Source organism: Aulostomus chinensis, chromosome 12 (assembly GCF_037954235.1).
Source record: "Aulostomus chinensis isolate RoL2024-O1b breed Wild chromosome 12, RoL_Achi_v1.0, whole genome shotgun sequence".
In the NCBI taxonomy this organism is placed as follows: Eukaryota; Metazoa; Chordata; class Actinopteri; order Syngnathiformes; family Aulostomidae; genus Aulostomus; species Aulostomus chinensis.
This window is the reverse complement of record NC_141331.1, coordinates 18,994,504-19,021,914: the sequence shown is the minus strand read 5'-3', so window position 1 is coordinate 19,021,914 and position 27,411 is coordinate 18,994,504. Positions and strand designations below refer to the sequence as shown.

The window sequence follows — 27,411 nt, the reverse complement described above, 5'->3', positions numbered from 1 at the left end:
AATGATTAGCATGCAAGTCAGAGTTTAAGGAAAAATTTATCATGATTCCTTTTGGGGGGCTTTGGATCAAAATCCAGTAATAATGATTTCATTTTGTATTGTTCCAACATGATGAATGTTTCCTAAATGGATTTATGTGTCATGTCATTGTCAGAAGCTTGAAACATACGCCAGAGGACAGAAGTCCAAGGTCATCGAGGACCTGCTTGCCAAACTGGGCCCCTAACAGGTTAATCCAGCCCAGCCCTCAGCAGTCCTGGACAGCGGCAGGCTGTGGAGCTGTCCAGTGCTGAAACGCGCGCATATACACACACACACACGCACGCACACACACACACACACACACACACACACACACACACACACACACACACATTTATCTGCCAGGGTGCTGCTTGACTTGTTTGTGTCTGGAGTCAAAACGTGAATTTTCTTTTCTCAGGTTTTTTTTTTTTATCAGGTTCATACTGATCCATCACCAGGGGAACAGGGAAAACTAATCTCCTGTGTGTGTGTGTGTGGTTACATGTGATTGGTTGTGACTGCGTCATGTCCCTGCCTCCCTCTATGATGGTGACGTGCTCCAGATTAATGACTCTGTTTATAATTAGCCTCATCAAGTATTTCTGGAGTGGCCTATTTGTGCTGGTCGCCTCAGAGTCATTCTTGGTTTCTTACTGCCACCTTGTGGTGATCGTGTTCGCGACCCTCAAGGCTGCAGCTCCCCCATTCAACACCTCTCTGTCCACAATTAAACGCCTCCTGACAGATACTTCGCCCTATATGTGATGGTGTAAGCAGCCTCGGGGTCATCTTGGAGGTGTCTGCTCATGATGTCAAGATCGCGATCATTCATGTGATGAGAGGAAGTGGCAGAAATATTTCCAAAAAAAAAAAAAGACAATTTTGAGTGATTGTGCCGCTTCCTTTATTTCCATTTGTACTCTTGTTTTTTTCCACAAGAACAAAACCAGAGACCCCCCCCCCCATCTCTCCATCCATTCCTCCCTCCCTCCCTCCCTCCCTGCCTTTCTCTATCCTCTTCCCTCCTCACATAATGTGTTGCTCATAGCATCAAACTTCAAGTCCATGTTCGTGACCGGGATTCAGACCAGTCAGAGCTATATAGATCCCGAATGCCCAACTAAAGTCTCACTTTGGGGCCGAAACTGACTCCAGATTCACCTGCGGGCGCGTCTGTTCCACGAATATGCCGCAACGGTTGTTGAGGTAACTCGTTACTCGAGCGCCAGTTTTGCTATCAATCTCAACAACAAACGCAAGGTCACCTTACATGGGATCGAGAGGAGATCCGAGGCTCTGAATGAGCGCAGGGCGCAGTATTTCTCTCCTGCAGGACTTGGTTTGGTGGTTAATTCACTTGTTTTGGATTGCTCACCTGCGCTGAACATTACGGTAAGTTATTTAAACCATAGAACAGATATTCTTTAGAGAACAGGTGTAACAGGTGTTTGTTTTTTTTAAATGTACTCGTAGTGAAATAATAAGATTTTTGCACCATGCTTCCTGAGTTTGCACGTGTTTTGAACGTTTTACGAATGGCTGACACGTGTAAATACACACATACACATTTATGCATGCATACATATACATTTAAACCAAGTGTGGTTGTTTGTAGAGGAGCCTGTTTTTTTTTCCCCCCTGTGAGATATTGCATTGATATTTTCAAGATTTAGGCCACGTCCTTCATATAATAAAGTTCTATGTAGTTATAAATAAACTGCAGGGCCTTTTTTCTCTCTCTCTGTATTTTAAGTGCCAATAATGAGTATTTTTGTGTTTTCACACAACAATTAAAGCCCGTTTATCGTCCTGATTATGATATTATGATGACAGCTCTGTCAGTGGAAATGAAGTGGTTCTATACTGGATGGATTTTTTATACCCACCCGTTATCTGTCTGTTTTTATTCCCGTATTGAACTAATACGGGATCTTGACTTGTAAGTCAGACTGCGTGTCCTCGTCGTCCACAGGTCCGTGTCGCCAAGTTGAGCATGTCTTTCAGTGTTCAGGAGCAAGAGGCGCATCATTGTAACCCTCTATGGATTCTGTCTCCTTGCCAGCGAGTCGCAGTGCTCACCTTGGATGTGGAGAGAGATTTGGGGGAAATAAGGACAGAAAGAAGAAGAAGAAGAAGAAGAAGCAGGAGGAGGAGGAGGCTTTTCTTTTTTTGGAGGTGAGGACTTTGGTTCAGGGTCTCGGGATTGATGGCGGCGTCTGCACCCTCCTCCTCCACTGCTGGCGAGCCGGATCCCAACTCGACAAATTTACGACCACCGGGCTCAAGTAGGTGCATCGTGGATGAAATGCTATTTCTCACGTGTTATTTAGACCTAGTTTGTGGTCATTAATCATTTTGAGAAGGCTTTCCATCGCCGCAAATCCCCGCTGCATTTCATTCAGCACACGGACCCCCCCGGCATCTGCGTGACAGACCAATGCAGCTCTCAAAAAACTGATGTCCTCCAACATTTCAGCTGCACCCCCGGGTACTCTTTTCAAGTGTATTATTATTATTATTATTATTATTATTATTATTATTATTATTATTATTATTATTATTATTATATTTTTGTTCTTATTTGACTTTGGTCCTGGCTCGCTCCAGGAGAATAAAGTGGGCAAATTAAAATTGCCCCTGAAGTGGCTATTAATTCAGCCATGTTAAATTGCCCCTAATGGCACTCTTGAGCATTGTAGCCTCAACTAAGCGACTCTGTAGGAAGCACAAAGTGGCTTCTTTCATTGTCAGCTGGCTGGAAAAATCAGGATAGAGTTCTCCGATCATCTTGTCCCTGACATCAGGAACGTTTGTCAGGTTTACAGAAAACACAGTGCAGGGTGAGTTCCTATCAGACCTGATTGTTGCCTCGTATTTTGTATTGTGATGAACGTGGTGGGACCAAACCATGTGAGGCCGGTGCAGAAATGCCTCCTGCAGCTGGAAAAGTCACCTCTCTGCTCCGCTCTTTGACTCATGTCTTTGTTGTCATCTCATCTCCTGAGCAGGTTGAAGTGCGTCCAATGAGCTGAGCAGGGCAATGATGTCATTAATGATCCAAAGCAAGGGTTAAAATGTGAATCTGGGACTGCCCCCCACCCCACCCCCATCTCCAACCCCCCTCCTCTATTTCCTCCCCCTCCCCTAAATTGCTGCTTTTGAGGATTTGCTTTAAATGCCCCCCCCCCCTCTCTGGCTGCGAGCCCTTGATAACGCAGTGACGCTCTATCTGTCACCGGCCAGCCGCCTCACGTCTGCTGATGCTTGTATTTTAACCAGCATCTTTTCCCTCAATTAGATCTTTGGGCTGGCGTGGGTCCAAGTGGCTAATTAATTTGAAGTCCTCGCCTGGGTCATGAACGGTGACATACAGTAGAAATAGGCTGATCCAAATCCACGGTGGGGGGGGCAACGAAATGTTCAAATCGTCCCAAGACACCAAAGCTGGCTATTTTAGTTTCACCTCATCAGCGCTGAACACTACAAGATAAAATCCCCGGCTTTTATTTCCTTTTAATTCTATAAGGCCTTTTCATTTTTTTTCTCTAATTTTGATTACATTTTTTTTTAACGATTTCAGGCTATGATGCTTGGTGTGGAGTTGCTCACGGTTGTACGAGAAAATTGGGGATGAAGATCTGTGGTAAGTTTTCATTTTAAAAAGCCTATGATGAAACAATTAACATGTGCTGTCAGGGAAAGATGCGACGTCAACGTGGCCTGTTTTACCTGCAGTTCAAGAATCACTGCCGATTAAATGAACCATTTCGATGAACCCATATTATTTGAAGAAAATTCTGATTTGATCTTGGCGATTTCACTAAAATGAAATTAAATGCAAGTGCGAATCTATTATTATTATTATCAATAATAATATATATTTTACCATATTTGGATGATTCAATTTAAAGGAATTGTTCAGTCTGGATTTTCTAGTCTATTTCAGTCCCATGCTACACTAACCAAGGGCGGACTGACATCTACCATAATAGCGAATGTCATGCACCAGTGCTTGGTACAATTTTCTGGTATTGTTGACCGACACGTTCTGTTGGGCCCATTAATTGCCCGAGACTGTTAATCTGCGCAGCGCAAGATGCGCAAATAAAACTGTATTAAATTATTTGTTTATTTGTATTTATCACGGATTAAGCAACCAAACTGGAAAATGGGAGTGTTGCATTTCTGTCTGATATAATTTGTGGTCTCAGATATATTCTCATGTTTCACCTCGGCCCACTCCAATGCGCCTTTAGGCTCTATTTATCTGCTCCTTTCCTGCTCACTGATGTGCAATCTGTCGGAGAAGCTTTAATAAGAATTTAAAGCCGCTACATGACAGCGATTTGTTTTTGCTTGGCTGGAGTTTGGTGCTGATGTCATCGAGCTCAACCTCCCACAGAGCCCTCCGCCCATAAATACTTGGATCTGTGCAGGATGAGACCGTTTCTCCTCTTCATCTCCTCATAAAAAACACTGAAAGTAGAGCGAGAAAGATCTTGAATCAGAAATGGGAGAAGAGAAAAAATTGTAGTAGGGCAAGAAAGAAAGAAAAAAGAAGCCAGCTGTCAACATGTATAGGGATTGTAATCACCCTGCGGACTCCTCTTCCTCCTGTAATCGTTTAGGATTTTTGCAGAAGAACAACAGTCTGGAGGAGAGGAGCAGGATTGTGAGTTCTCTGAAGGAGCGAACAGCCAAGAACCTGCTCTCATGCGATAACAGCGGCGGCGGAGACGCGCGCTTCAGACGCACAGAGACCGACTTCTCCAATCTGTTCGCCAGAGGTAGGCGTCCAGGCTCAATGCTCTCCGGGGACGAAGCAGATGAGTTGTGTTTTATTTTGTTAATTAAAATGTGAAATATGACAATTGGAGAAACATTCATTAGGATTAAAGATGTTTTAAGTGAATAATTGCTTGTACAGCTGTGTGCATTTTGAATGAAGGAAAAAAAAAAACTTTGAGGATGGATTTATGACTCCTAGGCTCTTGGTGGTGAGAATGTTCAGTTTGAAGGCCTGCTGAAAATAAACTAGCGTCTCATCCAGTTGAGAAACCCAGAAAATTCAAATGAAATCTTTTTTTCTATCTAATTTTAACCACATGTGCACAGATTAACCAAAGACATTTCTTAGATCTGTTACCTGCCAAAAATGGAGAGGAACCAACAATGCAGTTCTTGCTGGAGGTTGTGGAAATCCTCACCAGCTACATCCGAAAGACCTTTGATAGATCCACCAAGGTTCTGGACTTCCACCACCCCCACCAGCTGCTGGAGGGCATGGAGGGCTTCAACTTGGAGCTCTCGGAGCAACCGGAGTCCCTGGAGCAGATCCTGGTGGACTGCAGGGATACCCTCAAGTATGGAGTGAGAACAGGTGAGAACAAAGAGGCCTGCAGGAGCAGTCAATAACTCACATGATCTTACACGCCAGCGTAATGATTACAGATAAGCTCCTTTCTCTCCCACAAGCTGACGATGAATAGTTTTTCAGGAGATCATGTTGCCTTGTTTTCTCTTCATCCATCTCAGGTCATCCCAGGTTCTTTAACCAGCTCTCCACTGGATTAGACATCGTGGGGTTGGCAGGAGAGTGGCTGACCTCCACAGCCAACACTAACATGTGAGTTTGCTCAGTAAATCATCTTTGCAGGACACAGTTTAACAGATGATGACTAGCTAGTGAGGCCCAGATTTGGAAAAATAACACTCATTTCATTTTGTTCCTTTATTTTTTAAAAATGCTCTCATTCCGGCTTCATTCTTAAGATGTTTTTATGCACAAATTTGTTTTTATATGTAATTAGCCCTCAGTTTAGTCTGACAGGAAGCCTGATGGCGATCTATAAATCGTTGTTCCTGATATCTGTTGTGTAACTGTAACAAATACCCATCAGGCTTCCTGTCAGACTGAGTTGAGGTTTAAGATATCTTGAAAAAATTAATACACACTGTAACATTTCATGAAAGAGTCCCATTTTTCCCAAATGCTCTTTGTTTGAAAGGAATATTGTGGTGAGACCACTGTCTTCTACGTGCTGCTTAAGAATACCCAGCATGCTCTCGTCAACTGTCAATCACGCAATACAATAAATAGCACAAAACAAGACATTTATACACCCCCCCCCCCCTCCCCTCCCCATCACCACCCAACCCACCCCACCCTGCAGGGTTGTCAATGCTGGCCTCTTCTCAGGCCGTGGTCACATAATTCAGCCCTGCAGGCAAACTAAATTACGTATTGATTCACATTCACGGTTTAGATGGTGTCTTTGTTTCATGTAGTTCCTGTGACATAACAATCCCCAAGAGGGGAAACAAGCTTCTGCCCTCAGACCATCTGTACACAGTACTGGAAGTAAATGTAGTTACACATCTACTGTCTCATGCAATCCATCACAGATCACTGGCTTTTTTGAAAAGATTCAGCATGACATTTTCAAGGCTTTAGATTTTGGGGATGTTCAGCATTCTGCCCCCCGATACACAGTAACACAGTACAAACCAACTGACTGTTATATGGTAAATATCACAGTGCTCCCTGTGGATTTACAATGACACTGGTTTAATATGGTGGGTTAAGTGGTACACTTTCCTGATGTGTAAAGGAATTCCATCCATCCATTTTCTTCCGCTTATTCCTGTTAAGAGTCACGGGGGGGGGGGGGGGGGCTGGATCCTATCCCAGCAGCCTTCAGGTGAGAGGCAGGGTTCACCCTGGACAGGTCACCAGTCCATCACAGGGCCAACACATAGAGACAGACAACCATTCACACTCTCAGTCACACCTACAGTCAAAAAGCCTCGTCCCCTCTTGATGTCTTTGGACTGTGGGAGGAAGCTGGAGAACCAGAGAGAACCCACACAGGAACAGGGAGAACATGCAGACTCCAAACAGAAAGATCCTGTGCCTGAGCCGGGACTCAAACCCGGAACCTTCTTGCTGTGAGGCGACAGTGCTGACCACTGCACCACCGTGCAGCCTGTAAAGGAATTCTTAAATCTATATTGGTTAAATGAAGAGACTCTTGGGGGGTAACAGTTTTTATTTACCATTTAGAACACGGAGGAGAAAGAGAAATGTTTTCAGCAAGTCTGAGCATCCTCTTGTTACTAAGAGCCTTATAGACATAAGTAATGATGTAATTAATGATCAAGAAATATTTATTTTTTATTAGACATCTACCCACTTATAAAACTCAAGTTCAATCAGACAGAAGTCTGTAAAAAAATGAGAAAAATATACAAGACCACTTTAACATGACCAAAATAATTTACTGGTAATAATTTACCTTGTGAAGAGATGATCCATTCACAGTAACTAGGTTTGGGTTGCTAGATATTGAAAAAAGTCCCTATGACTGACTGGCCTTTATGAAAATTTCCCTTCTGGAACAACTAGAGCCAGGATTTGGACTATAATTGACTTATTAATCTTTTATTAATTATTTCTCATATTTATAAAAGGATAAGGTCAAGAAACAGTTTGGAAAACACCGGTGAAATGTTTATGATCACAAGTTGAATACTACGCAACTGAAAATTATACTGTTTATCAATTGCAAATAAGCATTTTCATCTGCACACACACACACACACACACACACACACACACACACACACACACCTTAGAGCATGTATCATAGTGGTTGGCGCGCCATCTTAAACCAGGTTTTTCTTCCTGCAGAGTAAGAAGTGGTAGACGGCGACACCGCTGCTGCTGGTTTAAACCAGAGGGTGGAGGTTGCTTATATGCGTAATCTAACCTTATTAATGACGCTATCAACCTTAATTAACTCTGGCAGATATTGACTGACACTAATAGACTGAAAACCTCATCTAGTATCATCTTACATAATCAAAATGAGTGTGTGTCATTTGCATGAATGAATGTGGTGAAATTAATGTGCGACATCTGTAAAGTGGCATCTGACTTGTTTATTTTTCCCTCCTTGTTGCTGTGTGTGTGTGTGTGTGTGTGTGTGTGTGTGTGTGTGTGTGTGTGTGTGTGTGTGTGTGTATTTGTTAAAGGTGCTGTGGGGCACAAAGCCACATTCTGCAATGCTCCACAGATTGATTTAACATCTTTGCATGAATGGAAAGATGCTTATGTAATTAGATGGCTAGATGAGCCCGCACGTGTGCTACTCCCAAATCTACTCTGCTCTTTTCGGAGACGTCAATGAGGTAGAAGGTGCTTTAATAACATTAAGAAAATAACATAAAAAGATGCAATTAATCCCACAAGCCCCTAAAACAACTTTGCCTTGAGTGGAACAGCAGGCCATTCCAGTCAAGGTACATTGCTCGTGATTTCTCTCACTAATGCAAACACACTCCTGAAGTAGCCAAAGGCAGTGTTGTTATTTCAGTGCAGCAGAAGATTCCTAACAGGCTCGTATGGAGGTGCAGAAATCTGATTCCACTGCAACAGCAGCAGCCACCTTACCTTTATAAAACACCTGTATCAGTTCACTCATACAGTATGAATCTTAAACTGGACTCTGTAGGTGAGAGGGAATATGACTAGAATGAAACTGCAGAGAGAAAACTAAGTTGATGATGAACAAACCCCATGGTTTGTCACAGGTTTACCTACGAGATCGCTCCTGTCTTCGTCCTCATGGAGCAGCTGACACTGAAGAAGATGAGAGAGATCATTGGCTGGCCTGACGGAGAGGGAGATGGGATCTTTTCTCCTGGTAAGTGATACGGTAGGAGGGAGGTGGTTGAATTACGACCTCCATCAATGAGGTATTGCTTTTGGTGGCATGATTGTCCGTCTGTCTGTTAGCCAGCAGGATTATGCAAAAAATATGAGGCCAGCTTTCACCAGACATGGTGGAGGAATGTAGTAATCGTAGGGTTGTCATAGCGCCACCTAGTTAGATTAGATTAGAAAGCCTTTGTTGACTTTTTTCCCCATTTTGATGTACTCCTTGAAGTGGATCAACAAGATTCACCTCCCTCTAACTCACAGAACAGCCACACACTCTGGGGTGCGTGCGGGGGCAACTTAATAAGCACTCCAAATGCTCTTAGTGCTTTCTAGTTTTACGGTGTCGCATTAATAGACACCAGTTGAAGTGCAGATCTGAGAATGTGGTTTTGGTGGCTGAAAGAGCCCATCTGTTTTCTGCAGGAGGGGCCATCTCCAACATGTACAGCGTGATGATCGCCAGATATAAGTTCTTCCCCGAGGTCAAAACTAAAGGCATGGCAGCTGCACCTCGACTGGTTCTCTTCACATCCGAGCATGTTTGTCTCTCTAATATTTTGTAAAACCACCATCTGAGCACTTTAATCACCAAATGTGACAATGAATAATTGTGTTTGAGATGTGAACCCAGCCTGCACTGTGCTGATGTTCTTCCAGAGCCACTATTCCATCAAGAAAGCCAGTGCAGCTCTGGGCTTTGGAACAGAAAACTTGATCCTTTTGAACACAGATGAGAGGTTTGTCCCGAAACTTATATACAGAGTATAGAGGCAGAGTTCAAATGTCTGTGAGACTCACAGTTTACTCTTCTTCTGCAGAGGGAGAGTCATTCCAGCTGATTTGGAAGCCAAAGTAATTGAGGCCAAGCAAAAGGTGAATGAATCAGATATCAGCCTCTCCGACTTAGTTATCTGTTTCCACCACGCAACAGGAAACACTCGTATGAGCAGCGGAGTTTTCTTGTAGCTAAGGAAACACTTAAGTGCGCCCGAGAGGCGAGGTTATTTCTTTAAGGTTAATGCTTCAGTCTGCTCACAAACTATGATGTCCTGGTGTAAAGTGCCTCTCCTGGAAGTAATTCTTCAAAGGCAAAATGATGTGCAGACTACAAGTAATGACAAGCAATTTTACCTTGAATAGCTGCAGAAAAGAAGAGTGCAGCATTTTGAGGAAAATGTTTTCATCCAACTGTTTGATGTCAACCATCACAGGGAGCGCAAACAGACAATGATTTCTTCTCTTTTTTTGGTTTGCAGGGTTATATTCCCATGTTTGTGAATGCAACCGCTGGAACAACCGTCTACGGCGCCTTCGATCCCATTAATGAAATTGCAGATATCTGTGAAAAGTACAACATGTGGCTCCATGTAGATGTAAGAGATAATTCTAACATAATATATCAACTTGCTGTTCAATCGTCATCAACATTAATGTCCTTAATGATATAAATATGTTGTGTCCTTTGCAGGGTGCGTGGGGAGGAGGTTTGCTGATGTCACAGAGACACAAGCACAAGCTAAATGGAGTGGAGAGGTAAACAAAAACTATCGAGACTGAAGACGTTTCATTTTTTTACACGGGAATCCTGTTGTCTACGAGTCAGCTGATGAAACGAGTTGTTGAGAATTATGACGTCATTGAAGTTAACCCTTAGATCTCCAGGGATGCTTCCAGTCCCCCATCATTATGGGAGTGGCCTTTAAAAATCTGGACCTAGGAAGAGTGCAATCTTACATCACTGCAAAGATAAAATGCCTGTATTCACTACACACACACACACACACACACACACACACACACACACACACAAGTTTGCAGCACTCTAAGATGAAGTTTATTTAATTTTCTATTGCAACACTTTTGTCTCCATCAGCTGAAATGACTCATATACTCCCAGAACTATCTAATAAATATCTAACATTTTTGTCTAAAAGAGCTGCATGACAGAATTATTTAGCCACATTCAAACTAGCAGAGGGCTAACTGGAAGTAGCTGGCTCGGTGCATTCTGAGCATGCATGCATTCTTATGGCTATGCAGGAATGTTGCGTCATAGTTGTGTGAACTCATTTGGAAAGAGCTTGAACTTAATGAATGTTTGTTATGTGAAAGTAGGATCACTTGAGTTCAGGTGACTGGCGCCCTCTAGTGGCTGTAGCAATTATGACCAGAGCAAAATAGGAAATCAGATGGTCTATGTACAGCAATCAGCTCCAACATTAAAAATCCCTGACAGGTTGGGTATAAAGCAACAGCTATAAATCTCCCCTTTTATAATTTATACAGAAAAACATAATTTTCTTGTCTGATATTCTTCTGTTTTGTGGTCATAAATCCAGCGGTTAAATACTTAGTGTTGGACTCAATTTAGATTAAAGAAATCATGCACCGTCTGCCCCTGCCTGGAGCATTATAATGGTAGTGATAATGTCATGATAAAGGCTATTTAATGCATTGATCACATCAGTTGTACATATTTGTCCTTCTATCCTTGTGAGGACACACATTGGCCATCCATGCATGCCCCTGCCCTTATCAGGACTCTAACCATTAGAACTTCAATAACCTCTCCCAGAATAAACCTAACCACCTTCTGGTAACTTAGTCTTAGGTCCTAGCCCTCAAACTGCCCTTTAAAGGATACACACACACACACACACACACACACACACACACACACACACACACACACGCACACACACACACACACGCACACACACACACACACACTCACGCACACACACACACACGCACACACACAGCTTTGTTTACTGTTTCGATATCTGTGCAGGGCCAACTCAGTCACCTGGAACCCTCACAAGATGATGGGAGTGCCGCTGCAGTGCTCAGCCATTCTGGTCAGAGAAAGGGTGAGAAGATTTTCTCTTTGCCGCTGCCGCTCTCACACAAACACACTCTTACAGTTGTGTTTGGTCACCTACATTTTTCTCTCACCACAATCTGTTGCAGGGATTATTACAAGGCTGCAACTCCATGTGCGCTGGCTACCTCTTCCAGCCAGACAAGCAGTACGATATTACATACGACACAGGAGACAAGGCCATTCAGTGTGGGCGGCACGTCGATATATTCAAGTTCTGGCTGATGTGGAAGGCAAAGGTGTGCATTTTTTTGTTTTTGCTTTTGTGGTGCCGCATCTGATCTGTGATGTTAAAACCATTGCGTGTCATTTCACCTCACAGGGAACAGTAGGATTTGAACAACATATCGACAAGTGCCTGGATCTTTCATCATACCTCTACAATAAAATAAAAAACAGAGAGGGTTTCCAGATGGTGTTTAACGGAGAGGTGAGATCATTTTTTTTGCCACACAGAGAGAAAATACCTTCAAACAATCACCCTCACAGTAACTGTGATGACTTTTAAAACGGAAGGAACGCTGTCTTTACTCTGCATATCACAACAGTTTTTCCATACTGATTATTCTGAGGAAACATACTGGAACTCACCAGACAAACAAACACACCCGCTGCCCTCCCCCTTCAGTGCTTCATCGTTATGAATGTGCATTCCCAGGGGTGTAACTTGAGCGACTGGGCTTATCAAATGAAAAGGCAATTGGTGAAGGTCAAGAGAATCAACAGTATTAGCATAAGCAACTTCAACAGCAAGAGTAACTTGAATCTGCCAGATATGAAAAGAACAAGGAAGAAAGTAATTGCATCAGTTAGCTTAGCTTGTGAGAGCTTGTTTGTCCCTCCTTTCATCCAACTCCCTCCAACACTGCTGGCGCACTCTGGGATTCAAATCCAAAGAGATTGTGGTAATCTGATGATCTGGGGTTTCATGTAGACATACATGAGGTGATTCCATGTGTTGCTGATTCCTGGGTGTTGTAGACTAAGAAGGTCTCAAATTTACTGTCCAAAACAAGTCATAAAAATATCAAAGTTCAATATCTAGATGTTCCAAAGGCAAAAAAAAGGGTTTACTTGCTGCAGTGTGACTACACATTCTTTCCCTTGAAATGCCTTTAAGTTTTGCAAGGTAATATTTTCAAAGTTACTGAAGTTTCAGTATCGTCCACGTAGGAAGGAGAGTAGTTGACAGAAGCAGTGAATGAGCACAAACACCAATTTTTCCTGCTGTTTGTTTCCAATCTAGAGAACAGGGATCTTTGTGAACTCCAGATATTCTTTTACACACACACACACACACACACACACACGCACACACACGCACACACTGACAGGAGAGCTGGTGGGGCATGAGATATTTACTGAATTTGACAAAGGTGTCTTGGATTGGAATTGCTGACAGCACCTTTAACAGCCACCATATATCTAATGTGTGGACTTGGCTTTAGGGTTGATCATTTTCATCATTTTATATTCCTGATGTGCTCACAGGAAATGCTGAAATTGTAGAAGGAAATATTTATCAGCGTTCATTAATAATGTTCCCATCTTCTCTTATCAGCCGCAGCACACTAATGTCTGCTTCTGGTACATTCCGCCGAGTCTGCGCAGCGTGCCTGATGGTGAAGAGAGGCGGGAGAGGTTGCACAAGGTAATGACTCATCATTTTGCTTTTTAAGCTTCTTTTCTACTTCCCCTGCCCTCGTTGATTTATTACCACCCACAACAGGGTGTGTGTGTGTGTGTGTGTGTGTGTGTGTGTGTGTGTGTGTGTGTGTGTGTGTGTGTGTGTGAGATCAAAGAAAAGTGTGGTCCTACCCTACTGTGACAACCACCAGAGATCTTTTGCAGGTGTTTAAGAGTGTCTGTTTTTCAGTGGGCCGATTTTGTTTCAGTGCCACAATAACATGAAGCTAAAAATGATACAACTGAATGGTTGAGATAGAAATGAAGAGTTCAAGGGTACGTGTTTGGTTTAAATGTCAACATGGCATTGAAGCTGGGGGTCTCCTGATTATGCTCTGTGCTGTTCCTTGTAATAGCCCTGGAAAGCTGGACGAAAACAACATGGCGGGTCACTGACGTAACACTCTTGTGTGTACAAGCTGACTGAGGCTCACTGAAACCGAGCTATTCCTTTAAAAGATTCTGGTGGTCAAAGGTTACTGTCATGAATGCCTTGGGGAACGTACATTGGGACTCAAAGATCAGCTGAAAAGATTTTGGTGGTTAGAGGTCAAGGCACTGTGACAGGCACACATTACAGCATCATACGACCATAATGCAGTATTTCTAGTTTCCTCATAAAGGCAGACAAGTGTCGAGTTCGAATGTTAATGATGATCATGTGTCTACTCCAACAGGTGGCACCAAAGATCAAAGCAATGATGATGGAGTCTGGGACCACGATGGTGGGCTACCAGCCACAAGGAGAGAAGGTCAACTTCTTCCGCATGGTCATCTCCAACCCTGCTGCGACTAGATCCGATATCGACTTCCTGATTGAGGAAATTGAGCGACTGGGCCACGACTTGTAAGAATCACACCTGTATTGTAAAAAAAAAAAAGCTTTTTTGTTTGTTCCATCAGTGGGCAACCTTGAACTCAGCTTCACGTCTCTTTGGTCTCATAAAGACATTTTGCTTACAGGTCTTTCTGGCAATGCACAACAAATAATACGTCTCTGTCTCTTCTGTCTTGTTTGCACACTGTGTTATCCGAGTGAAAATGACTTGAGAGAATTCCATAAACACACTGATATTCTAGTTAAATTATGTCTTAAGTGGAAACCTCCATCATGCTAAACAGACTCAACATACTTTTCAACATAATGAGCTGCTGTTTTTTTTTTAAAAACCATTTTAATTGCAAGAATATCTGAAACTTGATGATTCTCTCTATTGCAAAAGTGTCATTACACTGTTGTAGTATATGCAGATTAGTATCAAAAAACAGAATGAAATCAGATTATTTTTTCACAAGTAATAGAGCACAAAGTAGGGTACCTCACAGCATTGACTTGAACAGTATTAATGTCATATTTGTAGGATGTTGGTGCTCCATGTTGTTGATGTAACTTTCAACCTAAACCCTCGCTGTGATTTCCCTTTGATATTACATCAGTGTGTGTACATATATATATATATATATATATATATATATATATATAAACACAGTCATTGTAACTAATACTGTACTTGATTGCTGTGTTTTTAGAGATTTTTGTGTAGATTGCGTATACTGTTACCTTTGTGCCAAATGTGTCCTAGTTGTACAGTGAGAAAATCCTATATGTAAATCAATCATACCGTATTGTATGTAATAGATGAATTACTTTATTTACATTAAGAGATTACAATGTGAATAGGTTATCTGCTATTTTGTTCAATTTGTAATGTATCATATTTGGGAACACTGCTGTATTATATCTTTTATCGATAGTCTTTTTTGTGTATTTGTGAACCAAAGAAGGGTTTGAGTTATTTTATGAACACTTACATGGCCCTTATTCTCCCTTAAGGATAAATTTAGATATTTATATGAGAAGAGTTCAATTACCGCCCTGAACTTACTTGTGCAAACTTTGTAGCGACTCGGTGACTGAATATTGCTAAGATGTGAGAGGGCGGAGGTGCAGTCAGAGCTTTGTTAATGCTAAAAAGCACAAACGTGATCATGGGGCAGTTTTTATTTTAGGGACGTATGATTGTCTGTATTATTATGTGGAGTAAAACTATAATATGCAAAGTTTAGTTTGTCTTAACATGCTCACCAAAGGCATTTTTTTTGAGAAAAAGAAATGTTAGGATTATTAAAAATTGTGCTCTGACTATGACTAGTGTTGCTACTGTAATAATATTTCCTGAACAATTGTACATTCCTGAACTAGCGGGATAAACGTCCCTTGTTGAGTTTAATGTAGGCACTTTAACCCATCGTTGCAGTATCACTGTTGTATCCACAGCACTAATAAAGACATGAGCTGTAGAACAATGGAGGAACAACTTTGCAGTTTGTAAAAATGGATCTTTAAACTACACAAATCTTAAAACTGGGATTCAAAACTCTACTTTGTCCACATCATCACGCAAAACACCTAAATGTTAGCTGTGTGTTTTCACAGTATAGCTACCACACTCAGGCTCCACATACAGACGTTTCTTGGCGTTCCAGTGACGATGTTTCAGGAATAGCCTTTTCCAAGCCTTTCCTCACTGATATTTATCCTGGCACTGGTAACTTGCTGAATCTCTACAATATGCATTTCCTTTTCATCTGTATTTACTTCTTTTCAACATATGATTATTTTTACTTTCGCGACTATGGTTATATCAACGGCGAAGACCAGCTGATCCAAGCTAGCCCACTCAAGCTGTTATCGCTGCTGCAAGCTGATTCTCTTTCTACAGAAAATACAATCACCATTGGTGAGCAAATCCATCCATTTTCTCCCGCTTATTCTTGTTAAGAGTCACGGGGGGCTGGAGCCTATCCCAGCGGCTACAGGCAAGAGGCAGGGTTCACCCTGGACAGGTCACCAGTCCATCACAGGGCCAACACATACAGACAGACAACCATTCACACTCACAGTCACACCTACAGTCAATTTACAGTATCAATCAGCCTCGTCCCCTCTTGATGTCTTTGGACTGTGGGAGGAAGCTGGAGTACCAGAGAGAACCCACACAGGAACAGGGAGAACATGCAGACTCACACAGAGAGATCCTGTGCCCGAGCCAGGATTCAAACCAGGAACCTTCTTGCTGTGAGGTGACAGCGCTGACCACTGCACCACCGTGCAGCCTTGGTAAGCATGTCACCAAGGGTATAGATTTTAAACAATATCCTTTACATCGATCGATGTGACTTCTGTTGTCAATGTTGTCAACTGTGTTTTGTCCCCTACTGGTCCCACTGCGCTCTTTGCCTTTGGCCTTCCAAGTATACAAAAGGAAATGCAGGGGTGTTCCAAAACAGAATCACACCCCTTCATGAAATGTAGTGCGATGGGGATCAGAGGGTCTTCTCTGAGGAAAGCAGCCCTCACAGAGTCAAATGTATACAGTAGATGTAGTGGGCGTTCTGCTTCAGGATGTTTTACTGGAATAAAATATTAGATCTCACACTAAATGTTGGGAACTAAAAGACACCGCAGTCCTGGGTGTTTATCCATCAGTTCCGAAGTGAGGCTTCACACTGGTGAGCTGCTGACAGAGCAAACATGACGCTCTTTCTGAACCGGTAAAATACATATAAACGCAAAATCACCTCCAAATGCGGAGGTAATGTGATAAAATGTCTGTGGGGGTTTAGGGATTGTAAGAGACTTTCTTGTCTTTCTTTTCACTCCATCTGGTCATCATCACACAGATTAACTGCCTCAAAGGGACTTTTTATGAGGTGATCATCTCACAGCTGGGACCCCCCGCCCCCCCCACAGCAGCACCATCACCACCACCACCACCACCACCACCTCCTCCTCTCTTCCCTTCGATTACTCACACTTTAATAATATTTATCTCAATATGCATTTGGTTAGATTTTTTCCTCGAGCTTCTATCAAGACACTGCTTTCCTGGATGTTATTCTGCAGCAGATGAATGGTCTGCTTCTGCAGCTCCTCTCCCATCCTCCACCAGACGCTGCTTTGTTTCATGGTTGAGTGCAGCGACCATTACAGACCTGGTGTCACTGGCTGCTTTGTAAAGTTACAGGGAAACGGGGGATTAACTGCTCATAATAGGGTCATAGAAATGATAAACCTTGACTCCTTACTGCATGTGAAGGGAGACTGCCTCTTTGTTTGGTTCTGGAGCTCAATGGACTGAAAATGCAAAGATGTGTTTGTTTTGGAAGCAGTTTAGATCTGGGAAGGATTCGGTGCAAACAAAACCTCCTCAGGAATCGCAGTTTTGTAAGGACGTGAATCAATGGCGTGCAAAATTATACATAATCACTGAATCAGCATGATGCATGGGGGATTTCATAATTCGTGTATTTATTATCTCTTATGAAAGACATTAAAATGTTTACAGCTGTAACTTGATGCTATTTCGATTTTAAAATCAGTATTCATTATGATGTCAAAGGGTTTTAGCACCTTAATCGCAATCTGTGTCTAAACATATTTAAACTCTGATCTAGAGGAGCCTGTGTCAGTAAAATAAGGAGATGGAGTAGTTCTGTTTCTGCAGCAGATTCTGTCTCAGGAGACTGGGCCAGAAGGCTCTGAACACCAGACTGTGAAACCCTTAATATCAGGCCTTGCACTAGTCCGGTCACCCTCCATTTCACACCAGAAAGGATTCGGCTCTCATTAGAATTCTGCAAATGAAAGACCCTCACATTTATTTGCCTCATTACATTGCCTTTTTCTTCTTCATTTTATTCTCACTACGAACATTTTGGTGTTGTTGTGTCTGATTTTTTTTCTGATGTTCTCTCTTCTCTGCTGCACCGACACAATAGGTCAGCTGTGTTGCTGCTTTCTCTTACGCAGCTACGAGTGTTGTCAGAAGCTTCCTGATGAGCCAAAGATATTCACTGCCCCTGGGAATCACTGCCACATTAGCTTCCTGATAGATACTGACGTTCTCATTGTGCAAGGCAAGTTTAATGAAATGATGATGATGATATTGACTGTGGGCTGCTTGCCAGCCCTTCCCCCTTTTCTTATACATCACACACACACACACACACACACACACACACACACACACACACACACACACACACACGCGCGCTCGTACTATTTAGCCTGAAAGCAATTGCTTTTTCTCCTCCAGTCAAAAATGTGTTTTTTCTTCTTGTTCCCACGATTGAATGTTTGAGCTTCACTGATGGTGTGATGCAGAGTAACAATAAGAGACTGTTTTTTTTCAGTAATTGGTGAAAGACTACATTTTCTCTGCGCTTGCTAAAAATGTTGTGGAAACTGCTCCTGGTCCAGAACATCGCAGACACGAGCATAATGACAAACTTGGAAGTCCCAATCAGTGAGAATGAACTAGAAAACTCGAAACTAGAAAAGTAGGAGACATCTTGTGTCCAGCAGCTACACATTTCTAATCTATTCAGGCAAAATGAGGTTTTTATTTAAGGAAAAGTGTAGGTGGTAATTATCATTTTCTGCACAGTAACAGACAGACTATGTTTGTTCGGAGTTTTTACGTCAGCACATGTGAAAGCTGTGGGCCGGCAGCGTGATGTTTTCGGGTTGTCAGTTTGTATGTCCATCCACCTGTATAACCCATATTTGGTTGACAGAATATCTTTGAACACCTTAAAGGGAATTTCCTCAAATTTTACTCAAATGTCCACTGGGATTCAAGGATGAATGCAAAGATTTTAGTGGTCAAAGATCAGTGTCAACTGCATTCTATCAACACGCTCTCTCTGAAACTCTTAGATGGAATTTCTTTGAATTTGGACAGATTCCACTGGGTCTTGAGGGTCAACCTCAAAGATTTTGGAGGTCAAAGGTCAAGATCACCGTCGCCTCAAATACATGCGTTGAGAGAATTTCTCCAAATTTGCAGGAAAACTCCATTGGAACTTAAGGAAAAACTAACGATTTTAATGATGAGGATTTTCGTGCGCAATATCTAGTACTTTGCTGTGCAATGCTTAACACTGTACTGAGCAATATCCAACACTTGTGCTGCTAGTATTTACTGTAGTTGATTGTAGTTTATTACGGTGTATTGTAGTATATTTCTGCTCTGTTTCTGCTGCTGCTGTAACAGTGCCAATTTCCCCACCGAGGGACGAATAAAGGTTTATCTTATCTTATAAAAAGTTCCCTGTGACAGACACTCATCACAATCACAGACTGCATTGTATCTCTTGTACTACGACTGAAAATTGTTTGGGTTTGGTGTACAAGAGGTTTTTGTTCACCAGTGCGATCAGAGCATTTTGAACTCAACACCAAGTCAAGCAGCAAGCACGCTTCACATTAAAAAAATGGTGATAACCAAATCAATTGTAACCCATTAAAGCCTCTGTAAGTAATTGTAATGGGTTACACTTATCTAAATTGCCTCCTCTTATTGACTCCGTAACCATGGCCCGATTAATCTTGGTCAACAGTCAAATTTGAGCAGGAGATTGATAGTTGAGAGACTGTAACTTACTGGTTTGTGTGGCTGGAGAATGTAAACCTAATATTGTGCTTGTTAAAGTAAATGCATCTCTCGGATGTTTCTTACAGAAACAAGCATGAGCCCTGAAGCAGTTACGCTGGTCGGTGCCAAGTCTCAGCGTGGTGATTGCTATCATGTATCATTTTGTGTCTAACGTTGCTGACATTAAAAATGATAAACAAGTAGTAATGACATGATAAGGAGTTGTACTTGTATTAGGCTTTACTTCCGTCTTCTCTAATTCACTCTGCTTTTTATCTCCTCTTCCCAGCACAGGTAAAGACATTATGTGGACACAGAGCATGTATTCATTAGCAGGCTTTTCTTTTGAAGAAAAAAAAAACATTCACAAGGCACTGCATTAATGCCTCAGGATTTTTAAAATTTTTTTTAACTGGAGTGTGTTGAATTCAGTGCGTGAAGCAGCTACAGAACCAAAGTGACCCAGATCTTCATCACATTATAGTCAAGTAAAGTCAAGTCAGTTTTATTTGTATAGCTCCAAATCACGACAAAAGTTATCTCATGACACTTTACAGCTAGAGCAGGTCCAGTACCACACTCCTTCAATGAATTTACACCCAACAATTCTCCATCAGCAAGCACATCCTGCAACACCGGCGATGAAAACCTTCCTTAGGCATCTTAAGTTCTGGTCACTTCTTTCCTGGTGTCTTCTGTGGCTACTCATGCTGTGTGATTAATGCCTGAGCGAAGTTGAGTATTTTTTGCAGGTTTAGTTGTAAAGAACTTTGAGGACTGAAGAGGTATAAATCCGAGCAAGCTATCCAGAACACCGATCACGGAGTTTTAAGGCGTCAGCAAGCTCCTGCTGGAATGCAGGGTTTATTTATCTGCTGCTTTAAGAAGAAATGTCACCATGTGAAGTACATTTCCTCTCTCTAGGAAAAATAATGGAAACCACAGTCTGTTACACAATGACTGATTTAAGGCAGAAACTAATATGAAGTCGATACCACCGTGTTTAAGTCAAATATAGCAGTGAATTTTATTGCCTCCCAGCTATTAGTATCAGATTGAAAATATAGGATAGGACTCTTTTTACTATTACATTATATCTCCTTTGATATTTTATGCAAATATTTGGGTGCGAAAGTTATTCCCTTTTTCATTTAAGACAAAAATCAGCATTTTTTTTTTTTTTTTTTAGTGGTGTCACGATCATGTAATTCAACATTTTCTTTTTGTCAGGCGAATTTAGGGGCTCCAAATGAGGACCATGCAGCCACTAGACTGAAAAAACACAACCTTTCATAACATTTTATTTTCCTTAACATTTTATATGCATATTTTTGTGCAAAATGCATTATTGTGTTTAAATCATATAAAAAAAATATTGGACACACTCCTTCTTGCACTTTCACTTCTTCTAATATTTCAGGTGTATATTTCAATGCACATTTGATGGTTTTTGTTTACGATAATGACTCTAACCCAATACCAGATGTTGAGATATACGCGACTCCATTTACGTGGGATTTGATACATGATTCTGTTTGTTTGCATATTTTCACTGACTTCATTCGTCTTACTAAAGATCAGCTTTTATCTCAAGACTGCAAACATTCTTATACAATTATACTGACATCGTCAGTTTGCAGCTTCTACTATAAAAGCGCTTCGCCTCCAGCTGTACTGTCAGTAACATGATGCGGTACTGCAGGCACCTGTCAAGCTGCTGCGGTACAGCGGAAGTGCGTGGAACCAGGAACCGCTGGGAACTGTACCGCACCGTGAGGTCATGACGGCTAACTAAAAGACCCCAACACACACACGTACACACACACGTACACACACATACACACACTGTGGGAGACATGGGAGGGTCTCCGAGCGTGGAGATACCAGGAGGAGGAACTGAAGGCTACCACGTCCTCAGGGTAAGATTCTCTCATGTTTTTATTTACGTTACACTTGGAATGGAGCTTCCTGTTAGCCGCACAAACACACACACACACACACACACACACACACACACACACACACGCAGAAAGAGAGAGACGATCAGGATGTCAGATAGCAAGCATTCAATAAGTCTTCACCAGGATAACCTGTAAGACTGAGCGGCGAGTAAAGCGAATGCTAGCTGGGAGCTACTGAGTGAACACTTGTCTGTAGTGATGCTACACGGATGTTTGCAGAGAACGAGTGGCTCCACGCCAGCTTTAGAGATCCGTGGTGGGGCTTATCGGTTAATACTTGGACTTGTCTACTGACAGGAGCGGATCGAGAGAGACTCTCGTGCAGGGTGGAAGTGAAAGAGTGACTGAATAGAGATGTGCTGCCGCAGTCAGGTTTACAAGCTACTCTGGTGAATAAGGCGGTACTAAAGCAGTTGTTCAGTAGTTCTGCATCTGATGATTGCACCAGCTTATTACTGTAGAAAATGGCAGATGAGCATTTAATTCCTATCCTGTGATATCCAACAATATCCAGTGTCAAGTCATGCAGTGGTTTGTTCTGGTCTTGTCTGGATAGTCCATCCGTTCGTCCATCCATCCGTCTGTCCGTCCATCCGTCTGTCCGTCCATCCATCCGTCAATCCATCCATACGTCCATCCATCCATCCATAGTCCATCCGTCAATCCATCCATCCATCCATTTTCTATCCCGCTTATCTGTAGAGGGTGGGGGGAGGAGTGGGGGGGGCTGGAGCCTATCCCAATGTTTCAATGTTGCAATATCACATATTAACTCTCTTGTCTCCTCCAGACATCAATCAATTATGATATTTTCTTAATTGACACATGAATCAACCATCTGAAGACTGACATCCATCTTGAAATCTGTTATTCATGGAATTCCAACCCAACAGTTCAAGGATTTGAAGCTGAGACTGATATTGGTGTTCTAGATCTTTTAAAACATCATAAATAACTTGCAGGACTGCGTAATGTATCAAAACGTTTAAATGTATTTTATTCTAGTGTTACAGAACCATATACCTCATCTTAACCAGTGAAAAACAATTTTGCCACTGCTCTCGTGGAGAAACTTTTGAATGTTGACACAATTTTCGGTTGGAACCGCTGAGGTTTACAACCACAGCCGAGGGCGGCTTTACTGTTAAGACACCCAGCCTGGATAAAAAACTCCTGAAAGTATCCACACCCTTAAGAGGAGGGAACGAGTCTGAGCAAATACCAGTGCTACAGGACTGGTAACACTGGTTTTATCTGAAGTGTCACCCAGCACACAAACACGCACAAATGAAAGAGCACCATTTGTCCTGTCAGAGCTCCACGACTATTCCCTTCTACACACGCTGCTGTGTCTGCTGCTTGATTCCTACACTGGATACTGCAGCCACCTCCGTGTTAAGGTCAACCAAGCGTCACTCATCGACTATGAAGGAGAACGCGCACGTAGCAAAATCCTAGTTAAAGATGGGCAAAGTCTGTAAACAAAAGGTCAAGAGGTTTCTCTCAGCTGAATCCCCCAACTCTCGGTAGAGCCTGAGCAGTTAGCGTCACCATGGCAATGGAGTTGTGGATATGGGATAGGATATACATTATATGCTATTTGTTTTATGTGCAAGTGAGAGCACGAGCAACCAGAGAACGTGAGGATTCACACACACGGTTGCGTCATCAGGCACCCGCAGCTGCGGCGAATGGATGAACAGTAAATGACGACCGCGCCCTATAACCAGCAGCATCAGAGCTGAGATCTCCTGTGGCGGAAAATACCGAACGATGACCTCTTTACAGTGAACATCTGTGACCGCCGTGATCCTGTCGCTTCTTCAGTGGCGTCTTTTTAGAATAATGCGGTTTCCATTCTTTTTGTCTTTTTAATTCCAAATATATGTGGGATTTTTTTTTTTTTTTTGCTCAAATATCCCACTTTTCTTTTCTTTTCTTCCACCAGAGATTTAGTTCTCATACGTTTCCAGCTTACATATCAGCGATTGGCCGGGGCAAAGGTCAGACCAGTTCACGGATGGTTTCATGCAGGGTTTGGTGAGATTAATGAGGCCTTGTATTTGTTTGCAGGTGCAGGATAATTCTCCTGGCTACTGCGCTGGACTGGAGCCGTTCTTTGATTTCATCCTGGCCATTTGTGACACCAGGCTAGTAGGTTGAACTTTATGTGATCAACTTTGCTTGATTGCGTGTCTTTGAAGAGTTACGTTTGTACCTGTATTGTTGGCTGACAGAACAAAGACAATGACATCCTAAAAGAGCTGCTGAAGATGAATGTGGAGCGGCCCGTCAAGATGCTGCTGTACAACAGCAAGACGCTGGCTGTCAGGGAGGTGGCGGTCACACCCAGCAGCACGTGGGGGGGCCAGGGGCTTTTGGGAGTCAGCATTCGCTTCTGTAGCTTTGAGGGAGCCAATGAAAATGTCTGGCATGTCCTGGTAAGTATACCTGTGTCACAATGACATAATGAAAACAAATCTACAATTTGTTTGTTTGTTTGTTTGTTTTCTTCCGCAACCTAATTTGATGGTCGATACAGGAAGTGGAGTCAAACTCCCCTGCAGCTCTGGCTGGTCTAAAAGCCCACACTGATTACATCATAGGAGCTGACAGCGCCATGAGCGAGGTAGCCACTTTACCGCCTCATGCTAAATATTGACCTATAGGTGCTGACGGACTGACCTTCTGTGTGTCTCTGCTCCTCAAACAGAGAGAGGACCTGTTCTCCCTGGTGGAAACCTATGAAGGGAAGGAGCTGAAGCTGTACGTTTACAGCACGGACACGGACAACTGCCGTGAGGTGGTCATCACGCCAACCTGGGATTGGGGTGGAGAAGGCAGGTACGGCGTCAGGGAAATCATGGTGCTACGGTGCTGCAACTGTTCACTACCGTAATTTAAAAGGGTTTCTTTGAATATTTGGTGGCTATGATGTTCTACAGAAGTGACTAAATGGTGTGATTTCTTTGAAGAATGATACAAGTTCTGATAAGGACTTCCTATTGGTTTTACTGTGAATCAGTACACATTTTTCGGTTAGCATTAGCTGAAAGGTACAGTTCCTGATTGTCAGTCCTGATTGATCTGATTTTTGATAATCTAATTGAAGCCATATTCAAAGATGATCTGAATTGTTTTCTCTGTCCATATTTGCTGTGTTGAGTTTGTGCGACCTACATTAGCCGGTGCTGCATGGTCACAATCACGGTTCTACTTATCTCCCCAGTCTAGGTTGTGGGATCGGTTACGGCTACCTGCACAGGATCCCCACAACGTCTTCCGCAAGAAGCAAGAGGATCCACCATCCTGCTCACTCTCCTGGTGAACCTGGTCCAGCAGCTGACGATGGTTTCACAGAGGTACCTGAACATCAACCTCCTTTCATCCAACTGGATTCCAGATCTTCAGTACATTGATTGAGATTAAGTGATTTTTGGTTACCAGGTTGGCCTCTCCGCTGTCATTCCAACTGTTCCAGTTTCTTCTTCTGCATCGACTGAGTTAAAACAGAACCCACCTACTGTCCTCACGAGTGTTGAGACAGGTACAGCACGCCGTTGTCTTGCTTTAAAATATAATTTTGGAATAACTGTGAAATAGACATACGAGTTTAGCATGAATATGTGAAAATGAAAATTACGATAAACTCGAATATCTCAATGTTACGACCGTTTCAGGAGACGCTACTGCCCCACCACCAACGTCCTCACACAGTTCTACGTCTGTCAGTCCTGCTGCTACAACACCAGGTTGGTGCCAATTAGTCTGGAGCGTCGACCCAGCGTTGCCGACCCAGCGTTTCTCAAACTGTGTGCCGGGGGGGTGCGAGTCACCCGACGTCCAAACATTATTTCCCCCTCACCTTTCGCTTTGTTTATGGTTCCACCGCGAAAAAAATTCCGACGTCCAAGTTCCCCCCCGGTGAGGGTGGGAACTAATGTTTGGACGTCGGAATTTTTTTCGCGGCGGAACCAAAGCGCGTTGAAAAATGTTCTTCCTCCAAAGGGGGGAACGACAGAAAAAGTTTGAGAACCACCTCTCCTTACCTGGAGGTCCTCAATTCTCGATAAATCTGCCAAACCTAAACATCACCGTGCCAGATGTGAGCCACATGTTACCACCTGGAGTGGCTGGATTACAACAACCAGGTGTTGTTTTGTATTAAAACACAAGTTGACTTTTCTAACAAATACATGTTCATAGAGATGGCATCATATGCTCACTGGCCACTTTATTAGGTACCAGTACTGGGTTGAACCCCCTTTTGCCATCAGAACTGCCTTTTACTGTTTGTTGTATACTTTCAACCAACTGCTGGAAACATTCATCACAAATTTTGGTCCATGTTGACTTGAGACTGCACACCCATAATGTGAATCTCCCGTTCCACCACGTCCCTAAGGTGCTCTAAACCCTAACCACACACACACCATTAGACTGCCAGCAGTAGCATGAACTGGTGATACAAAGAAGGATGGATCCATGCTTTCGTGTTCACACCAAATTCAGAGCCTAACATTTGAGTGTTGCAGCAGAAGTTGAGACTCAGAGCAGGAACCGTTGTTCTAACCATCTATTGTCTGTGCAAATTGTAGCCTGGTCTTAGCCAACAAGAGTAGCATCTTCTGCCACCGAAGCCCATCTGTCTCAGGGTTCCAGCTGTGCTGCATCCAGGGATGCTCTTCATGTACCTCGGTAGTAACCACTGGTTACGTAAGCTGAAGTTGCCTTTCTATCTGCTCCAGCCAGTCTGGATGTTCCTCTCTGCCATCACCAAGGCATTTTCACCAGGAGGTGCTGCCAACAACCATGTCACCTTCAAAGTCACCTGCCTCATCTTTCTTCCTCATTCTGAAGCCAATTCTGCAGCCATGTGATTGGCTGATTGGATAACTGAGATAAGAGCAGTTGGACAGGTGTACCTAATGAAGTGACCATGTTTCAGTGAGCTATAATACCTCAAAGCTGCTCGCTTTGGCAGTACTGATATTGTGATTCAAAGAAGTACATTTACATATCTAGTACAGGGAAAACCAGTTTAACTGCTTGTTTCAGTATTAGCGTTATTAAGGCAATTGAAAGGAACTCTTTTCTGTGTTATGTGCCTCAGGTCCTCCACCTCTTCACCTGCCCAGTGCATACCCAGCAATGACGCTGCCTCCATCAGACTATCCTAAGATTCAGGGTGCATTCTGCCCCCCCACCGTTCAAATGAAAACTTCTCTGATCAGGACTCCGTCATCAGTGACCAGCTCTGAATCAATAAATATCACCATGTGTGCAGACTCGTCCTAGCGGAGCAGACCAATTAAGGTCATCTGCCTGCTCTCAAGACTGTATTCATTATATCCAGCTAATTAGTAGCCACAGCTTTGACAGACACACAGGATTGTTGTTGAGGATACTACAACTACAATGCTGTGGTCCGTCACAGAGGAAGGAGATGCATCCCCGCAGCCCCGACTCTTCTGGGTCTGGAAATGAACGACTGATCACAAGAATCATGTAAAACATGCTGTGGTGCGGAAACATTTTTTTATGCAGGTTAATTCAAGTCTTTTTTTTCAAGAAAGAGCGGTGGATTTTTCTTTTGCAACAGCAGGTTTGCTAGCTTCAGAATTGTAGCCATTAAGCATTTAGGTTACATGCTAATAATTCTAAGGTGAAACACTGTTGTAATAAATTAAGAATTTT

At 42.7% G+C, this 27,411-nt stretch overlaps 2 protein-coding genes and 1 long non-coding RNA gene across 3 annotated transcripts; 2 read left to right on the top strand and 1 right to left on the bottom strand.

Moving 5' to 3' along the window:
- The first annotated feature begins 1,046 nt into the window (after window positions 1–1,046).
- LOC147252390 (glutamate decarboxylase 1) lies at window positions 1,047–15,632 on the top strand. Its single transcript, XM_086220689.1, has 17 exons — window positions 1,047–1,416; window positions 2,087–2,309; window positions 3,605–3,667; window positions 4,653–4,811; window positions 5,162–5,404; window positions 5,560–5,650; window positions 8,617–8,729; window positions 9,170–9,285; window positions 9,404–9,483; window positions 9,565–9,619; window positions 10,003–10,119; window positions 10,215–10,279; window positions 11,538–11,616; window positions 11,717–11,866; window positions 11,950–12,057; window positions 13,189–13,278; window positions 13,991–15,632. The coding sequence occupies exons 2-17, from the start codon at window positions 2,231–2,233 to the stop codon at window positions 14,162–14,164; spliced, it is 1,782 nt and encodes a 593-aa protein (XP_086076815.1). The 5' UTR covers window positions 1,047–1,416; window positions 2,087–2,230; the 3' UTR covers window positions 14,165–15,632.
- A 5,811-nt stretch (window positions 15,633–21,443) lies between these two features.
- LOC147252388 (Golgi reassembly-stacking protein 2-like) lies at window positions 21,444–27,396 on the top strand. Its single transcript, XM_086220688.1, has 9 exons — window positions 21,444–21,672; window positions 23,788–23,868; window positions 23,952–24,155; window positions 24,257–24,343; window positions 24,428–24,558; window positions 24,944–25,076; window positions 25,162–25,261; window positions 25,395–25,466; window positions 26,828–27,396. Exons 1-9 carry the CDS (start codon window positions 21,610–21,612, stop codon window positions 27,010–27,012), a joined length of 1,056 nt encoding a protein of 351 aa, XP_086076814.1. The 5' UTR covers window positions 21,444–21,609; the 3' UTR covers window positions 27,013–27,396.
- LOC147252389 (uncharacterized) lies at window positions 21,845–25,296 on the bottom strand. Its single transcript, XR_015118753.1, has 4 exons — window positions 25,159–25,296; window positions 24,972–25,080; window positions 24,400–24,534; window positions 21,845–24,165 (listed from the first exon to the last, which is right to left on the bottom strand). It is a non-coding gene; the product is annotated as an uncharacterized LOC147252389 (long non-coding RNA).
- Window positions 27,397–27,411: the final 15 nt, after the last annotated feature.

Bases quoted from the DNA above. Each gene is read 5' to 3' on its own strand.
- LOC147252390 (XM_086220689.1), top strand. From the start codon at position 2,231: ATGGCGGCGTCTGCACCCTCCTCCTCCACTGCTGGCGAGCCGGATCCC. The intron at 9,484-9,564 runs GTTTGTCCCGAA...CTTCTTCTGCAG, and splicing joins CTTTTGAACACAGATGAGAG to AGGGAGAGTCATTCCAGCTG. The intron at 10,120-10,214 runs GTAAGAGATAAT...TGTCCTTTGCAG, and splicing joins ACATGTGGCTCCATGTAGAT to GGTGCGTGGGGAGGAGGTTT.
- LOC147252388 (XM_086220688.1), top strand. From the start codon at position 21,610: ATGGGAGGGTCTCCGAGCGTGGAGATACCAGGAGGAGGAACTGAAGGC. The intron at 21,673-23,787 runs GTAAGATTCTCT...ATTTGTTTGCAG, and splicing joins AAGGCTACCACGTCCTCAGG to GTGCAGGATAATTCTCCTGG. The intron at 24,344-24,427 runs GTAGCCACTTTA...CTCCTCAAACAG, and splicing joins CTGACAGCGCCATGAGCGAG to AGAGAGGACCTGTTCTCCCT.